Source organism: Myotis lucifugus, unplaced genomic scaffold (assembly GCF_000147115.1).
Source record: "Myotis lucifugus unplaced genomic scaffold, Myoluc2.0 scaffold_1, whole genome shotgun sequence".
NCBI classification, from domain to species: domain Eukaryota; kingdom Metazoa; phylum Chordata; class Mammalia; order Chiroptera; family Vespertilionidae; genus Myotis; species Myotis lucifugus.
In genome coordinates this window covers 30,648,926-30,668,448 of record NW_005871049.1, presented here as the reverse complement: position 1 = coordinate 30,668,448, position 19,523 = coordinate 30,648,926, and the positions used below count along the sequence as shown (strand labels likewise).

General features: G+C 36.0%; 1 protein-coding gene across 1 annotated transcript in view; it reads left to right on the top strand.

Moving 5' to 3' along the window:
• The window catches only part of LOC102417647 (DExD/H-box helicase 60), an 88,860-nt gene that overhangs the window by 21,742 nt on the left and 47,595 nt on the right, over positions 1-19,523 (top strand). Inside the window, exons 11-19 of the mRNA XM_023755545.1 lie at positions 990-1,150; positions 6,169-6,427; positions 8,143-8,309; positions 8,843-9,001; positions 12,267-12,416; positions 13,473-13,592; positions 15,002-15,097; positions 18,158-18,273; positions 19,363-19,505. Of these exons, the coding sequence (XP_023611313.1) occupies positions 990-1,150; positions 6,169-6,427; positions 8,143-8,309; positions 8,843-9,001; positions 12,267-12,416; positions 13,473-13,592; positions 15,002-15,097; positions 18,158-18,273; positions 19,363-19,505 (1,371 nt within the window). The remainder of the gene's footprint in view (positions 1-989; positions 1,151-6,168; positions 6,428-8,142; positions 8,310-8,842; positions 9,002-12,266; positions 12,417-13,472; positions 13,593-15,001; positions 15,098-18,157; positions 18,274-19,362; positions 19,506-19,523) is intronic.

The following is a 19,523-nucleotide window of genomic DNA, read 5'->3' as shown; positions in this document are numbered from 1 at the left end:
GCTATAAACAACTAACAAGATCCTGCGAGATGCAAGGTGATCTTTTAGATCAGCGGTTCTTAACCTGTGGGTCACCAACCTGTGGGTCGCGACCCCTTTGGAGGTCGAACGACCCTTTCACAGGGGTTGCCTAAGACCATCGGAAAACACATATGTAATTACATATTGTTTTTGTGATTAATCACTTTGCTTTAATTATGTTTGATTTGTAACAATGAAAATACATCCTGCATATCAGATATTTATATTACGATTCATAACAGCAGCAAAATTACAGTTATGAAGTAGCAATGAAAATAATTTTATGGTTGGGGGTCACCACAACATGAGGAACTATATTAAAGGGTTGCGGCATTAGGAAGGTTGAGAACCACTGTTTTAGATGAACCATTAACACCCTTCAAAGTGGTTTGATTTGACATGTAGATAGGCATAGAAAAATTAATTAGCGTAGTTATTCCCTTTGAGTATTGTACTTTTTCTTGGGTAAGGGAGTATGTCACAGCTTGACTGTTAAGATTTCCTCTGTTATTAGATTTTACCATAGTGTAAGTTTTTCTCAGCTGCCAAACTCTTGGTTCTGTGACTATGGTCTGGAGTAATGATTTTTCCTTTAAGTGATGCAAGAAGCCAGAATATCCTCAATGGCTATCTTCTTGACTCTGCCTCTACTTTCCTTTTCTTAACTTTAGTCACAAGACATATGACAAAGGTAATGCCCAGAATCTGTCATCGCATCCTGATATTTGTTTTGAGAGGTAGATAATGAAAGAATGCTTTATCATTTATATCCTTTAAATAAAGTAAGGAATTATTCTACAGATAAGAGATAGTCTGAGTTAAAGATCCCCTCTTTAAAAAAAGTGAACAGTAAGTTACAGTTCCAAACTCAAAAAGAAAGTTCATGTTAGATTGGGATGATGTGAATAATTAGTGAGAATACCATTGAAGAAATGCAGTTGTATTACATTTTATCTTTTCCTTTTCAGGAAACCCTAGAGATCCTTATTATCTTAAATCTCTGCAAAAGTTTCACGTTTTTCAGCGATTTTATGGAAATTCATTAGAATCAGTCTCTCCCAAACTCATTGTAACTCAAGATGTCAAGCCAAAGAAGAATTTCAGTAAACCCAAGACCAAAAAGGCAAATGTAGGTTCTATGAAAATATTTTACTTTTTTTTGCCTCTTTTTAAGCTATTTTGTTCAGTTACTGGTAGTTTCTTACAATGCTATGCCTATATGCTGTATGGTCACCTATTATTTTATTTATTTGCTAAGATGCTCTAATCTGCATATCTAAAATATATATATTTATCAACAAAAATAAAACTAAAGGCTGGATGTAAAAACATTGAGATAACAGTAAAAATCTATCTAGCTCTTTGGGAGTTCCTGTTCAAGATGGCAATATAAGAGGTTGCTGAACTCACCTCCTCCCATGGACACACTGAATTTATACCTCACTTAGCTATTCCCTTTAAAATTCCCACTGAAGGAAATCCAGAAGCTAGCTGAATGGACTCTTACACATTGGGTAAATGAGAAAAACCCCCAATAAAACTGGAGGATGAAGCTGAGACATAACTCTTGCAGTAAACCCCACTCCTGGCACAGTGACGTACAAGGTGGGGCAAAAGTAGGTTTTTAGTTATTTGTATGGAAAATAATGCAATAATTAATAAATAATAATAAAGGAATAAACTCTGTATTTTTGCTTATTCACCACTTTAAACCTACTTTTGCCCCACCCTATAAAGTTAGGAAGAAACATAATTCTCATCTCTCCCTCAGGAGGGAAGGGTTTGGACCCAACATTTAGCACCCCAACTTTAATAGGCCCCCAAGACATATACTCTGAATGCCAATGGGGCTTGCTTCCACAAGACCCATAAGACAATACAAAACAAAGACACAGTTCTTAACAGGCTTGCACTGTACTTGCCTAGCTATCCCTTCCAGGGCTCAGCCAGAGGCAGCCAACTAAAACACCCATCTCCCATCCTTTCCCTGAAAATTGAATCCATTTTCATACCTTAAAAACTGCTGCCTTGCAGTCAGTCTTCTCATCTCTATAACCTGCTTCTGGTGGACAGTGTAATAATGTAAATACATGTAATGTATTTTGCATAAGCCAAATGGTAACCACAAAGCTAAAACATATAATATATAGACAAAAGAGAAAGAAATCTAAGCATAGAAATCTAAGCATTATAGAAAATTATTAAATCACACAGGAAAAAACAAGAGAAAAAAGGAACAAAGGAATTATAAAATTAGCCAGAAAAAAATTTAACAAAATGGTAATTGTAAATCAGTACCTGTCAATTATTTTAAAGATAAATGGACTAAATTATCCTATCAAAAGATATACACCAGCTGAATAAATAATAGCAAAAGATCCAACTATATGCTTTCTACAAGAGACTCACTTCTCCTATAAGGACACATTGACTAGAACTAAAAGGATGGAAGAAGATATTTCATGTAAATGAAATAAAAAACGAACAAACAGGGGTAGCTATACTTACATTAGAGAAAACAGTTGTTAGGTCAAAGACTATAATAAGAGAGAAAGAAGGACATTATATAATGAGAAAGTTACGAACCTGAAAGCTTTTTCTCTAAGATCAGGAATAAGACAAGAAAGTTTACTCTTTCCACTTTTATTCAAAACTAGAGGCCCGGTGCATGGATTCTTGCACTGATGGGGTCCCTCAATCTGGTCTGTGGGAATTAGGCCAAAACCAGCAGTCTGACATTGCCCGAGGGGTCCCGGAGTGCAAGAGGGCACTCTGCAAAGTTGCTGCTGCTCAGCAGCTCTTGTGTTGAGCATCTGCCCCCTGGTTGTCAGTGCATGTCATAGCTACTGCCCGGTCAGCCTGTTGGCCACTCGCTTAGGCTTTTATATATATTCTAGAAGTCCGTTGCATGAAGATTCATGCAATAGGCCTTCCTTCCCCTGGCTGCTGGCACCGGTTTTCCTCCAGCACCCGGGACCCAGGCCTTTGATCTGGCCGCAGTGGAGAAGCCAAGCCTCGAGGCTAGGCTTCTTTCCTCTGGCTGCAGCGAGGCTTGGCTTCTCTGCTGCGACTGCAGCGGGGTTTGGCTTCTCCGCTGCAGCACTGAAGCGGAGAAGCCAGGCCTCTTCAGTCTTCAGTCTTCAGTCTTCAGTCTTCAGTCTTCACTCCTCACCTGAGTATGCAAGTTTACTGCCATCTTTGTTGGGTTAATTTGCAAAGTCACTCTGATTGGTTGGTGGGCATAGCAGAGTGACACCAATTTGCATGTTTCTCTTTTATTAGAGTAGATAGATAGTACTGGAAGTTCAAGTCCAGCTAGAACAATTAGGCAAGAAAAAGAAATAAAGGCATCCCAATTGAAAAGTAAAAACTAACACTGTCTCTCTTTGCAGATGACATGATAGTATATGTAAAGGCCCCAAAGACTCCACCAAAAAACTGTTAGAATCTACACTAATAAAAGAGAAACATGCAAATTGGTGTCACTCTGTTATGCCCACCAGCCAACCAGAGAACCAGAGTGACTATGCAAATTAACCAAACAAAGATGGCGGTTAATTTGCAAATGCAGGCATGGAAGGCTCCAGCCGGAGTGAAGAGTGAAGACTGAAGACTGAAGACTGAAGACTGAAGACTGAAGAGGCTTGGCTTCTCCTCTGCGGCTGGACCAAAGGCCTGGGTCCCGGAGGAAAACCGGTGCCAGCAGCCAAGGGAAGGAAGGCCTATTGCGCGAATCTTCATGCATCGGGCTTCTAGTCAATAAATAAATTCAGTAAAGTTGCAGGTACAAATCAATATACATAAATCTATTGCATTTCTAAACACTAATAATGAACTATCAGAAACAGAAATTAAGAAAACAGTCCCATTTTCAATTTCATTTAAAATAATAAAATACTGACCTGGCCAGGTTGCTAAATTGGTTGGAGTGTCATCCCATACATCAAAAGGTTGTGGGCTTGATTCCTATTCATGGCACATACCTAGGTTTCAGGTTCGATCCTCAGTTGAGGTGCACACAGGAAGCAACTGATCAAAGTTTCTCTCTCACATTGATCTCTCTCTCTCTCTCCCTCTCTCTCTCTCTCCCTCTCTCTCTCCCTCTCCCCCCCTCTCAGTAAGAAAATCAATAAAAACATTCTTGGGTGAGGATTTAATAAAAAAAATAAAATACCAAGAAATAAATTTAACCAAGGAGGTGAAAGAACTAAATTATAAGATATTGATAAAAGAAACTAAAAAAGAAACAAGGAAATGGAAAGACATTCCATGCCTATGAGCTAGAAGAATTAGTATTAATAAAATGTCCATACTACCAAAAGCAATCTAAAGACTCAATACAATCACTATCAAAATTCCAATGGCATTTTCACACAAACAATTCTTATATGTGAAATCTAAAAAAAAAAAAAAAAAGTCAAACTGCTAGAAACAGACTGTAGAAAAGTTGCCAGCGGCTGGTAGTTGGAGGAAATAGGGAGAGGTTAGTAAAAGGGTACAAACTTTCAGTTCTAAAAGAAATAATGTCTGAGGAGCTCATGTAAAACATGGTGACTATAATTGATAACATTGTATTATATAATTGACATTTGCTAAGAAAGTAAATGTTAAATGTTCTAACCATAAATAAATACGTGAGGTGATGAATGGGTAAATTGACTCAATGTGGGGAACCCTTCCAAAATGTATATGTATATCAATCACCAGGATGTACACTTTAAATATCTTACAGTGTTATATGCCAAGTATGTCTCAATAAAGATGAAATTAAAAAAGGAAGTCTATGAAGAAATGAGGACATTTGTTCTTATAGTAAAAAAACAGCTTCCCCAAGCCGAACTAGGTGGTCATAATTTTTCTATTTGTCATAATGACATTTTTTATAGCCAGTTTTATTAATGAGAACATCCAATTACAGCTTTCTTCATTTAGGGCTATCAAGATGTGCCTTTTTCATTTTTTTTTTTGAGAGGTGATAAAATGTCAAGTTTGTAAAAATCCTCATTACATAGTACAGGTTCTTAAGACAAAAAAATTCCATGCTTTTTTTTTTCTTCTGCATTGTTAGAAATTAATCTCATGGGAATTAAATGCCCTTTTGGCAGCAGTTTAATAAATCTGCATATTTAAGAAAAAAGCATTTTCAAAGGCAAAGAGCCAAGGGACATCCTTGTCCTATTGAGACAAATTCATGCTGAGTTAACCCAAGACAGTACATTTGGAAGATTAAAACATCGGGAAACCTCAATATTTATTGATTAGAATTAAACACTGAGAAAGTGATGGCAACTAAAATTGACTTCATTATAGGCAAAGTTTAAGTATTAATTTCATGACTGATCAGAATAGTGCAAGATTTGTCAGAATTATCTTGCAAATACAGCAATTATCTAACTTGCCTTTGTATATTAATAAACCAAAATGGTAAAAATCTAGTAAAAGTGGCTCCATCTTGTGTTTAAGTCAATTGGAAATGCATATCTAGATAGCGCAAATCAGTTGTACTTATGTTGCTTCTTTTTTCCATTCCTTTCCGTTGTTTTCTTTATATTCCTCATTCATTCATCAAATATTATAAACTAAATATTTTGACTTGTAACATCTAGACAACTCAGTTTCAAGGGCATTTATCTAGAGAGGAAGTATGACAAGCGAAATCACAGCTACAATACATGTGATGAGTGCTTTGATAGATGCCCAGGAAGAGGAGGAATACATGACTTAATCTTAAGAGAATTAGGAAAGGCTTCATGGAAGAAATATCTTGAGGGACAAGTAGGTGACCATGGAGGAATGCAAGAGGGAACCAATTCTAGAGGTAGCAGCAGGAACCAGTGCATGAAGACGTGAAAAAAATAGTGCCCTGGTGTTTCTGATTTTGTTATATTTACTCTTTGATTTATAATATAGATCACTCATAAACCTAGAAAATCACCTAATCTTTATACTCATTAAATTAAAATGTCATAAGTTTTCAATTACAAGAGGCTTTAATTTTAAGAAACAGACACAGACTAAAATTGCGCCTATTCAAGAATGGGATGATGGTCCAAAAAACTAACATACACCTAAAAATATTGTCTCATTCATGAAATATTGGAATATTTCCAACTTGATTCATGATATGTTTCTTTTTTTTTGGGGCAGGAGACAAAGGCTGAAATAATTACTAGAGAGAATAGGAAGAGATTACTTGCCAAGGAAGAACAAAAAGAAGAGAATAAGTGGAGTGTTCTGTCACACTCCATTGAGGAGGAAATGAAAGAGAATTTAAACTCTGGAATACAGAACCTGGAAGATTTTTTGAAATCATGTAAAAGTAACTTGGTGAAATATCAAGTTGAAATGGTAGGGTTAACTGCCTGCTTGAAAGCATGGAAAGAACATTGTAGAAGCCAAGTTAAAGGTATATGATCCTATGTTTTTTATTTTGATGAATTGGGAGAATTAATAAAAAATAGAATGATGATAGCTGTCACTTATTAAGTGGAAATTTGTGTTAGAAGCTTTAGACCCATTATCTGATTTTATCCTTACCAAATTCCTCCAAGTATTCTTCCCTCTATTTCAGTGGTTCTCAACCTTCCTAATGCTACGACCCTTTAATACAGTTCCTCATGTTGTGGTGACCCCCAGCCATAAAATTATTTTCATTGCTACTTCATAACTGTAATTTTGCTAGTTATGAATCATAATGTAAATATCTGATATGCAGGATGTATTTAGGTGACCCCTGTGAAAGGGTCGTTCAATCCCCAAAGGGGTCGCAACCCACAGGTTGAGAACCGCTGCTCTATTTTATCAATGAACAACGAAATCTCAGACAGGGTCCCAGTAGCAAATATTCAGCACATTCATAAACAAATTAAAATCAAAGAGAGGTTTAAAGAAATTACAAAGTTGTAGGAATGATTAAGGGAACCCACAAATGTGATGAGGCACTCTGGGAGAATCTGTCATTCATCTTTGAGATCTGAAATACGAACATTTTCTTTCTGGGTAAAATTGGGATCATGTTTATTATCTTACTGAGTTCTTCCAGAAGTTTCTGTAGTTCCATGCACTCTGCTTTGCAATTTCTATAATAGATAATAGGAAAGAAAAGAACAGATGGGAAGAGGAAGATAAAGGAGAAATAAGACTGGGTAGAGATATGTAAATTGATAGCCTGTGAATTGATCATGTGCCATATCTCCAAACTGACAATTGTTCTGAGTAAAGTTAATTGATGTCCGTCTTGAGGTTCTCTGCATTTGAATCCGCTTAACACAGGGTCACCAGGTTCTTTATTCCCCACATTCTCATTCTACTTCAATCTGTTCTAGCAAAGTAATCCTTTCTCTGTGGATTCCATTACATTGGAAAGCCTGAGACTTGGCTTAGGTGTTTCTCCCAAACCAACATGTTGTAAGAGAAATCAGAATGAACAGTGGCTTACCCTCTGGAAAATAAGAATAATAACATACTAAATTTCTTTTGTAGCTTCTTATAGCATTTAGTAGGTGTTTGGTAATATTTGTTGAGTATAGGTTGATTAGAAGACAGGTAGAATCAAAGACAGCCTTAAAATGCTAAGTATGGAAAGATTAGCATTGGTGCAAAAAGATTATATGTGCACGACTATAAAGCAACAAAGAGGAATTAGCAAAGTCTGTTCTGGCAGGTGTATTAGGCTGATTGAATTGAGAGGCTCCATTGATTATGCCAAATACTTATTTGTGGTCAAGAGCAGACCTCAATAAATGTTGCTTAGTTTTTAACTAGGTATTTAAAGTCATCCAAATATTTTTCTTTGAACACAGTAGAGAAGGTGTGAAAATAATAGGTGGAGAAAATATTTGTTGTTCCCCAGAACTTGCACAAATTTGAACTTTAATGATCTTATTTCTATCATGAGCTATAAGATTTTTCTTTTTCTTCAACTTTGTCCATAGAGATGATGACGTGTGTATAGTTGCACTTTAATATTATTTTTTTAGTATTTTGTGTTCCAAAATCTCCATCAATGTTAAGATAGTGAATTTAATTAGGTCAAATTGATAGCTTGGATGACTACTCTTGGATAACATAAATTTATTGTTTTTGGTGGTCTTTATAACAACTGTGTTGTTCTTTGCCAAGGTGAAACCACAAAAGATTTAAGTATAGCTGTTCAAATGATGAAAAGGATCCACTCCTTGATGGAAAAATACCCAGAATTTTTGCAAGAGGCAGATCGGCAACTCATAGCCAGATGCCTTAAGTATTTAGGATTTGATGAGTTGGCAAGTTCTTTAAACCCAACTGAGGTAATGTTTTCAGAATAGTTCCATTTTAATAGAATAATTATTAGGTGTATATAAAGGGTCTTGGAAATACAATCACCTCTTCTAGGTGTTTTTAACTGAAAATATTTACTTTGAATTCATAATCATTATTAGCAACCTAGCTGCCCAAATTTGAAATAATCTGGAATTAGAAAGCTTTTACAAGTGTTTGGACAAACATTAAATGCCAGATAATCTATGCAGACTTGTAAAACTAATCCTATGTTTAATTCTAGCAAAAAATTTAAACAGTATAATGGGATTCTTCAATTGTATTTACATATACTAGATTGTAGCTGCAAACATCTTGATGGATATTTGAAAACTTTGATGTGTGCTAATTTACTCACGGTTAATATGATGAGTAGGTTCTATAATACTTCAGCAAAGATATTACAAAATTTAAAAAAGTGTTAAATTTTTTCTCATAAAGTGTGCTAGTAATAAATGTTTTAATTATTTGAATGATGTTATAATTTAAAATCACTTTCAAATGAACTTTTAAAATAATGTAGGTTGCAGAAGATGCCATAAAGGAGAAGAAAAAGAATAAATATTCAATTGGCATTGGGCCTGTTCGGTTTCAACTACAATATATGGGCCATTTTTTGCTACGAGATGAGAGAAAAGATCCAGATCCCAGAGTTCATGATTTTATTCCTGACACATGGCAGGTAATGACTGAATGAAACAGGCCTTTGTATTTATTATTAAATTTGATCTGAGGATCTTTTCATTATTGTGGCGCTACCTATTATATTTGTCATTAACTTCTTAATATTGAGTCATATCATTTAAAATTATTTTGTTATTGGGAATGTCAAGTGTAGACTTTTTTCAACCTAAAGAAAGTGAAATTTTTATTTTGTTCATTTTTTATTACTAGACCATTGCCTTGGAGGTACTCTGATGAGTTCACATGCATATTTTTGAAGTTGTGTGTCATCCAGTTGTATCATTATGGAGCAGCCTCCAAGTTTTCCCTTTGTCAGTAGGATTTAATATGTAAATCTATAAATTGTGCACAGAGAAATTTGGTACATTAAACTGTGTAGACAAGTGTTTATATATTTACATGCCTCATCTGTTACCATAATAGCTATTCTTCTACAAATAAGTGTAAAATTAGTATTAATGGGTATAAAATTTGGAATGACATGGTGTGTTTCTTCATAGACTAAACAATATAAAATTTCTAATAAATTCAACATGTTTACCTACAAAAGTGCAATTACATAGTTTCAATCTAATGGACTGTCCTATTCAGAATCTGACTTCATCTTTTTGTTGTTGTTTATTTTTGAGGAAGATATCAGAAATGTTTACTTTTATTTTACATTGCATTTCCTTTCTGGAACAATTAAGTGTTGGCTTTTTTTTAAAACTTAGCACCAAAATGAAAAATTTTATCTCTAAGGGGCAGTGCCCCAAGGATTTTGCTTTGGAAAATCAAAGGAATTCAGAATGAAATGAGACTTTATTCAGCACCAAGATTGCCGTCAACCCCAAGACCTAGTCCTACTGCACAGTGGCTTACAGTCTGCCTACACTGATGACTTTAGGTTTACATTTCTGAGTCTTAGGCATTTTTTTCTACACATAGATTTCACAGTCAGAGCCTAGATATTATGCTCTAATTCTCCAAGAAAATTTAATCTCCCATGGTTCCTTTTGATACAGGATAACTTAACGCTAGTCATAATTGTGGGCTCCAAGTTTTTTTTACTTGTAGTGGTTCTTATTTATTTATTTTAAATTAATTTATTTTTAATACCCCTTTCACCCATTTTTGTCCCATTCCTCACTCCCCCCCGCCCCCCCCCCCCGGTTCTTCCAATCTGGATTCTTTCTTAATCCTTTTCCTTCCCCTCCCTTCCTTCCTTCCTTCCTTCATTCCTTCCTTCCTTCCTTCCTTCCTTCTTCTTCTTCTCTCTTCTTCTTTCTGTCTTTCTTCCCTTCCTTCGTTCTTTCTATCTCTCTTCTCTCTCTCTCTCTTCTATCTCTCTCTCTCTCTCTCTCTCTCTCTCTCTCTCTCTCTCTCTCTCTCTCTCTCTCTCTCTCCCCTTCCTTCCTTCCTTCCTTCCTTCCTTCCTTCCTTCCTTCCTTCCTTCCTTTCTCTCTCTCTCTCTCTCTCTCTCTCTCTCTCTCTCTCTCTCTCTCTCTCTTCTCACCTGAGGATATTTTCCCATTTTTAGAGAGAGAGGAAAGACAGAGAGAAATATTGATGTGAGAGAAACACATCAATAGGTTGCCTCCATTGATTTTTAGAGAGAGGGAAAGGCAGAGAGAATATCAATGTGAGAGAAACACATCGATTGGATGCCTCATGCGCCCTAACCAGGGTCTGGGCCTGGGAGGAACCTGCAACTGAGGTATGGTGCCCTTGATCAGAATTGACCCCAGGACCCTTCAGTCCACAGGTATATACTCTATCCACTAAGCCAAACCGGCTAGGGCCTTTCTTTCTTTCTTTTTTAATCTTCCTATGATTGACTTTTTTCACTAAGAATAATTTTGCAAGGTCCAAGGTCCATTTATTTAATTGCAAATGACTAGATTTTATTTTTTTAAATGGCTAGATGTTATTACATTGTGTATATACATATATATGTATTTATAATATCACAATTTTTTATCCATTTAATCATTGATGGACACTTAGGTTGTTTTCATGTCTTGGGAGTGCATATATCTTTTTGAGTTAGTGTTATCATTTTCTTCCAATAAATACCCAGAAGTGGAATTGCTGGATGATAAAGTAGTTGTATGTTTAATTTTTAAGAAAATTCCACACAGTTTTTTTATAGTAGCTGCACAAATTTACATTCTCACCAACAGTGCAGAAAGGTTCCCTTTTCTCCACATAGTTGCAAAGTTATACTGGAAGTGTATTAATATATTTGTTTTGGTAACATGCTCTTCACATTATTAACACAAAAATCATTATTGCTAAATACTTCCCTCTTAGAGCATTTTTTGCTACATTCCATGAATTTGGTATATGTCCATTTTCATTTGTCTCAAAGTATTTTTTATTTTTCTTTGGATTTATTCTTTGACCCATTGTTGATTAGTCTTTCCATATCTATGAATTTTCCAATTTTCTTTGTGTAATTGATTTCTAGTTTTATACCACTTTGGTTAGTCATGTTTGATATTAATTTAGCTTTCTTATGTTGATGATGGTGGGGTACCTTAAAAAAAATCCCTGCCTCTTTTTCAGGAGCAGGAGAACCAGTGCTTACTTCAGTACAAGACACAAGGCAGTCAAGTTCTCTTCATTAATCCTATAAACATTACAATTCTTTTGATGCTCCCTTCACTTTGGAGTGTGTTCCAGAGTGGACCTAGATTAAGAGAACATGCAGATTGGGGCCCTGGATGTTTTTTCACATACCACCCATCATACAGACATGATTCTTTGGGTAGTCATCATTTTGATGAATAAAAGGATAGGCTGAAGGGATGAAGATCCCACATGCCCTCCAAAGTAGGTACCTGGCATTCTTATATTTAGAAATTAGAAGGTAAGTAATAAAATAATAAATCATTGATTTTTTTCTCTTCCTCAGCTGCTTTCTTACCATCATAAAAATACATATTGGCTACTTCTTAGAACTGAATTTCTCAAAGCCATTCTGCACTTAATGACTAATAATTAGAAAAAAGGTCTTCTCAACAGCAAGATATTTTATTCAGACTCACTCTCCGTTTTCCCCACACACAAACACACCTTAAATTGCTCAAAAGCATAACAATTCTCTCTTCTGAGAGATTATCATGAATTTTTCAGGTTTTTCTATAAATCTCTTCATGTGTTTGCAACTCCCAATCATTCCTTTTGAGGTTCAGAAATTTATAGTGAAAGTGTATTAATATATTTGTTTTGGTAACATGCTCTTCACATTATTAACACAAATGGTGCTCTGAATCCTGCAGCGAGAGCTCCTTGATGTTGTGGATAATAATGAATCAGCCGTGATTGTTGCTCCAACGTCCTCAGGCAAAACCTATGCTTCCTACTACTGCATGGAGAAAGTGCTAAAGGAGAGCGATGAAGGGGTGGTTGTGTATGTCTCACCAACAAAGGTAGTGCTCAAGTGACTTCAATTTGCTCTTTCATTCTTGAATCCCCTCTTTTAAAATAATACATGTAGTCATGTGATAAATCTGTTCCACTTTTTATTTATTCATTTTCCAGTTTTGATATACTAGAGGCCTGGTGCACAAATTTGTGCATGAGTGGGGTCTGGCTGACCCACCCTGATTGGGGCCTCCTGCCGACCAGTCATTCTGCCATTCAGTCGATTTGCATATTAAGCTTTTATTATATAGGATCAGAATTTTGTATAGTTAGTATACGATTTCTCTTTAGATTATAATAAATATACTTTTATTTGTCATTTTGTCGTTTTATTATATTATGGTTACATTAATTATAACAATATTTTGTTAATATTTTTGTATAGTCATATCTATCAATATTTTCATTTAGCTTTTTCATGTGTGCTCAAGCATATAAAATATATGAAGTTCTTATTTTCTATTATTTTTATGCTTATGTTTTAAAATTTACAGGTTAATCTATGTGTAATTTTGTTTTTTGGTGTAAAGTGTGAAATAGAAAGATGTTCGTAGGTTTCCACACACTCAGATTCTACTGACCAGGCTACATGGTTGATACAGAGCATGGTTCTACTTATTCATATTTATATTCAAACTTAACATGTCTGGGGGAAATCCCCAAATATAAAAACCACAAAGTTACCTTGACTATCCCTCACTTGACCTTTTCCCTATAGCAGCCTCACAATTGTCTCTAAATCTTGGCCATTCAGATATTAGCTGATTTTTGTGTGTGTGTGTTTTTTTTCTTCCTGATGTCTGAGCAACATTTCCTCTTTATTTTTTCCTTCTGATGAAGCCATTTTTCCCCATTTTACTTTATGTTGGGGTTTATCAGTGAGGTTCACATGTTTAGTAAAGTATCTCAAAAAAAGCACATTAGTGTATTTAGAGTAGACGAGTAAAAAAAAGCAGTTATTAAGTTTCCTGCACTCATAGCAGGACATATTTTTATACAGTTCCTATTGTTACCTGTTTTACCTGTACTTTAAGTAATGAATCTCTGTCCTTGTCAACTAGGCCCTTGTTAATCAAGTGGCAGCAACTGTTCAGAATCGTTACATGAAAAATCTGCCTAATGGTGAAACTCTATGTGGTGTTTTTACAAGGGAATATCGTCATGATGCCCTAAACTGTCAGGTAGGACATATTAATTAATGCTTTTGTTCTCAAATTATATAATAGTACTTTTATGTCTTTTTTCACTAGAAATTCACAAGGCCTTATGGAAATAATTCAGTTGAATATACAAGGTGAAATGGCTTTAGGGAAAATTTAATATTGTTACAATCCAAAGAGTGGATAATAGGAGGACACTTACATTTTGATTTCAGATTTTAGTTATAGTTCATTGCATCATCTTGGTTTATAACTTAATTCAAAATGATTTGAAGAATCAATGTTATAAAAAATTAACCAACACCAATTTCCAGTTAGAATTACTTTTTCTTGGTAAGTAGGGTTCTCTTACTTTTCTTGATGAGTAGGATACTTATTGTAATTTTTGTTGTTGTTAATCCTCACCTGAGGATATTTTTCCATTGAGTTTTTAGAGAGAGTGGAAGGGAGGGTGAGAGACAGAGAGAGGGAAACATGGATGTGAGAGAGACACATCCATTGGTTGCCTCCCGCATGCTCCCCGACCAGGGCTGGGAATGGAACCTGCAACAGAGGTATGCCCTTGACCAGAATTGAATTTGGGACCCTTCAGTCTGAGGGCTGGTGCTCTATCCCCTGAGCTAAACCTGCTAGTGCTCATTGTAATTTTTTAAATGTTGTATTATGGATAAAAAATTGGGTGTTAAGCAAATCATAGACATTTTGTTTCTGATTTATTGAACTCATAGATAAACAACCTAGACTAAACAAAAAGTGAAAACATGATTATAGAACATTGCATGGCAGAAATGGGTATGTGTTACCCAGATCACCTTTTAACAAAGGACTTGCTGTCCAGATGGGGGAGTGTGTTCAAAACAAATGCCAGCTGTCAGTTCCCCCAGTTCTGCTTCCATAGTTCATATCTGTGAGTGAGCTAGGCGGGGGTATACTAGTAAACACCAGGCCATTTTGGCTTCCTGTAGAACTGCTCTGACAGCCAAAATTCACTCCAGAACTCTGAGCCAGGTTGGTTAAGATTTCATCAGGCCTGTTTTGAAGTTTAGCTTCTCCCTCTCCCCCATCCCCCTTCCCCCCACTTCCATAGTTGTTGGTTCTTCATAAACATTTTTCATCCTAAACTGTGAATTAGGGTCAGATTTTGAGGAAACAAACATGTGACAATTAACTTTCTATTTTATGACTTTGACTACTCATAAGTAAGAATTTGAATTTCAAATCTGATATTTTACCAGTTTGACCTGTAAAATTGCAATTTCATAAGGTTCCAATTAATATATCACAGTTTTACTCCAATACTCTCACAAGCAATATCCTATTTATCAGCTGGTACATTCAGGAGTTATAACTCTATCTTTTATATCTTTATAACTATGTGTATACATAGGAAATGGTCTAAATGTTTGTTTATTTAGTGTTCTTACTTTTAGGTACTTGTTACAGTGCCTGCCTGCCTTGAAATTTTGCTGTTAGCTCCTCATCACCAAAGATGGGCGAAAAGGATCAGATATGTTATATTTGATGAGGTAGGTTTGGTATTATTTTTCTGGGTTAATTTCCTAGTGTACAACAGCATACTAGTATAATGAAGATCTCTGGTACTTTAGGATATTTGTCCCTTTGTCTACATGCACTTCCTTCTGAATGATTTTCCTAGTGAATCATAACCAATCTTTTGGCTCCATTTTCCTGTTGTAACTCAATAGGGTATATTGGTGTATGCTGCAGAGCTCTGTATGGGAGAGGAACCTGTCATTGGTGACTACTATTTCAGAGGAGCAGAAATAACCACCATTGCATAAATTTTGGACAGAGATGTCAACATTTAATTTTTAATCCCTCAAGCAAAGAAGTTGTCCTCTAACAATGATGCTACTTATATGTTATCAGTCATGGTCCCAACTGAAAACAGGTGGCACACTTAAAATATAATTCAACAAGAGTATTTTCCAAAGGTGTGCATGAGGGAATGAATAAGATTAGTACAGTCATTCAGAGCTAGTAGCTTACCCCTAGATTTAAAAGGACAAGGCAGCCCTAGCTGGTTTGGCTCACTGGATAGAGAGTTGGCCTGCAGACTGAAGGGTCCCAGTCAAGGGCGTGTACCTTGGTTGCAGGCACATGCCCATAGGAGGCGTGCAGGAGGCAGCTGATCAATGTTTCTCATCGATGTTTCTAACTCTCTATCCCTCTCCCTTCCTCTCTCAATAAAATATATTAAAAAAATAAAAATAAAAGGACAAGGCAAAGCAGCAGTTACTGAGATTCGGATTGAGTTGGCCACATGTAAGGACCAATTACCTTAGTTGAGGGATACAGCTGGCTCAAGGTAATCTTTCAGGAAGGGAGCCAATAGAATGAATACCTCATTCTTATTCTCCTCCCTTCTTCTGACCACTTGCCAAGGGTCTTCATTGGCCAAATACAATGGTAGTGGAGAACATTGAAGCCCTTTTGAAGTAGTCTCTATAGGTTGCCAGAGAGAGCAGGGTAGGAAACAATTGAAATTTACAGAAGCAAATAGAAAATATTTTTAAAAAATTTATAGTATTATTATTAGATATATTTATTCAGCGCTGGCCTGTTTGGTTCAGTGGAGAGAGCTTCGGCCTGCGGACTGAAGGGTCCCAGGTTCAATTCTGATCAAGGGCACATGCCCGGGTTGTGGGCTCAATCCCCAGCAGGGGGTGTGCAGGAGGCAGCTGATCAATGGTTCTCTCTCATCATTGGTGTTTCTCTTTCTCTCCTTCTTTCTTCCCCTCTGAAATCAATAAAAATATTTTTAAAAAGAAATATTTATTCAAAGAAACTTAACACATTATGTATATTTATCTTTTTGTTAATCCTCACCCAAGGATATTTTTTTTATTGATTGTTAGAGAGAGAGAGAAGGGGGTTAGAGAGAGAAAAACATCAATGTGAAAGAGACACATAGATTGGTTGCTCCCACAGGCACCTGTTCCAACTGGGCTGGGGGTCAAACCTGCAACCCAGGTACATGCCCTTGACCAGGAATCGAACTCAGGAGCCTTTGGTGTTATGGGGCAGTACTCTAACCACTGCGCAACACCAACTAGGGTGAAACTTAAAACATAAAAGATATATTCCATTGCTTCAAGGAAATTTCATTTTAAAGGGGAAAATATATCTATATTTAACTTAACTTTTCCTCTCATAAATTTGGAGCTACCAAGCAGGCTGTGCTTTTGATTTATTTGATACTGATTTTTGGTTAATCTATATGTATTGCATCTTAAAGGCCTTGAGTATCCCTGCTCAGAAAATGTACAAAAATTTTATCTTTGTAATCTAGAACCTTGAGTTGTACTTTAACATCAAAGCTATGAAATATGACATTTTTATATAAGGGTAAAGCTAAAAAGTTTTGAAGGCTAATATTTATTCTGGTAGGGTCAGGAAAATGTGCTATTTAGTACAAAGCACAAAGTTCATATTCAACAAAATGATATATTATTTGACCAGGGAAAAACCAAATGGGCAAAAATGGGAATTTTTTAAAACAATTATGTGGCTCTGATGGTGAGTCCTTTCCAGTTGATTTTATCTGTTTAAGGAAGACCACATTTGAGAATCTTCACTGAGTCTAGTTGAATTTGTTTTATTTGGTCAAAAGACATTCATTTACATATTCAGCAAATATTTAAGGAGTGCCTCCACAATCCCAGGCACTATTGGTGCTGGGGATGCCCCCATCTAAGGTCATAAGAGTAATTGACAAATGGGAATTAAACAATTAAGCACACAGATGACTATACCAACCCATATTGGTACACGTTGGGAAGAAAAAGAGGGGCTGTTGTGATTGTGATAATGGCAGGGATGGGGTAGGAGGACAGCTCTGGAGTGGGCAGTCAGAAAAGTCTTTCTAATATAGTGACATCAAGCTGAACTTTATACAGGTTGAATAGAGGGAATAAGAGCATTTTAAGCAGAAGGAGCAATATATGTGAAAGCCCTAAAGTAGGGACGTTCTGTTCAAGGAATAAAGAACAGGACAGTGTGTCTGGAGCAAATTTGGCAGAAGATGGGAAAGAGTGCCTTGAGATGAAGCTCAAGAGGCAAGCCGGGGCCACAGTATGCTTGGCATTATACACCTTGTTAAGGACTTTATATTTTGTTCCATATGTAATGGGAAGATATTGATGGAGGTCAATTAGGGACATGGCCTAACTCACTTATCTTTTAGACACATCATTTTGGCTGTGATGTGAAGAATGTAGGGGGCACGAAGGGGGAAGCTAGGAAGGTAGTCAGGAGGATAGTGTGGTAGTGCAGCTGCGGAGTGATGGTGACTTGGTTGGTGGTAGGCATGGGGAGAAATGCATAATACCAAATAAATTTTTGAAGGTAAGATAAAGAGGAATTATTGATGATTTGGTTATGGGGATTAGGGAAAATTTATGTGTCAAGATTTTCTATTACCTGAATTTCCCAATATGTATATAAATTCAGCATGGTTGATGAAATGTGATAGGAAACTATGTAGGGAATCAGCCTGCCATGCCTTATTTTCATAAACTATTTTTAAATGAACTTTTTAATGGAGAAATTTTTGTCTTTAATAGGTCCATTGTCTTGGTGGAGAGATTGGAGCAGAAGTTTGGGAACATCTCCTTGTCATGATTCGATGTCCCTTTCTGGCTCTTTCGGCTACAATAAGCAACCCTGAACATCTCACTGAGTAGGCATTAGGTTCCCATTTGAATAGAATGGCTATCTATTTTGAACGTTTGAATATCATATTTTCTATATGGGTTCTGAAATGTTTCATAACTTTCCGGTGAATTTGTTAGCTTATCTGTGGATATTCAAGGAAAGAGTCTACTAGCACCTCCTGGCAGGTGCTGAGCAAGGCCACACTCTATAAGGGAAAATCAAGGACTCTCCCAACAAGATCTGCAATTGAGTAAGAAATTTCCCCTTGCCTCAAAAATGTTCCCCAGAAGTAACTGATTTAGGTCCCCTTTTTTTCCTTTACCAAAAATAAAATGGAATAATGACACACTCTCTCACTGACTTTGAGATTTCTTATATTGTCCTACTTTGTGAATGTTAGAAAGATAGCAAAGCCTTATTAGTTGAAAGCCCCATATGATTTTGTCATTGGGATATATTTTTGCCCACTAATAATAACAATTAGAGTAAAGACTCCAATGTACCAGGTACTGTTCTAAGTGCTTTGCATGTATCAATTTATTTTAAATGCCTACAACCCTTATGATTTACTACTTCCATTATTACTATTAAATAGAATTTAGAATTTCAATACTAATATATATATATATATATATATATATATATATATATATATATATATAAATTTTTATTGATTTCAGAGAGGAAGGGAGAGGGAGAGAGAGATAGAAACATCAATGATGAGAGAGAATCATTGATCGGTTGCCTCCTACATGCCCCACACTGGGGATGGAGCCTGCAACCCGGACATGTGCCCTGACCGGGAATTGAACCGTGACCTCTTGGTTCATAGGTCAACATTCAATCACTGAGCCATGCCAGCTGGGCCCAAAACTACTATTATTATTTCCATTTTAAAATGTAGGAAATGAGGCTTAGAGATATTAAGTGATATAACAACAGTCATAGCCAGTAGTAAGGAGATTGGGATTCAATCTCAATGTGTCAGGTTTCAGAGCCTATTATTCCCTTAAGTACAATTTTTAAGGCACATGACATTTTTGTTATTAAAAATATTATATCACAGAAAGTAGTTTCATGTTATGCCTAAATAATATGTAAATTTATGTTTAAGGTGGCTACAATCGATAAAATGGTACTGGAAACAAGCAGACAATATAATAGAAAAGAACACTGCTTCTAAAAGAAATGCTGGCTATCGTGCCAATTTTCACAAAGACCACTTTCAAATGAAGCAATCATATAAAGTTAGACTTGGTATGTTGGATACATCCA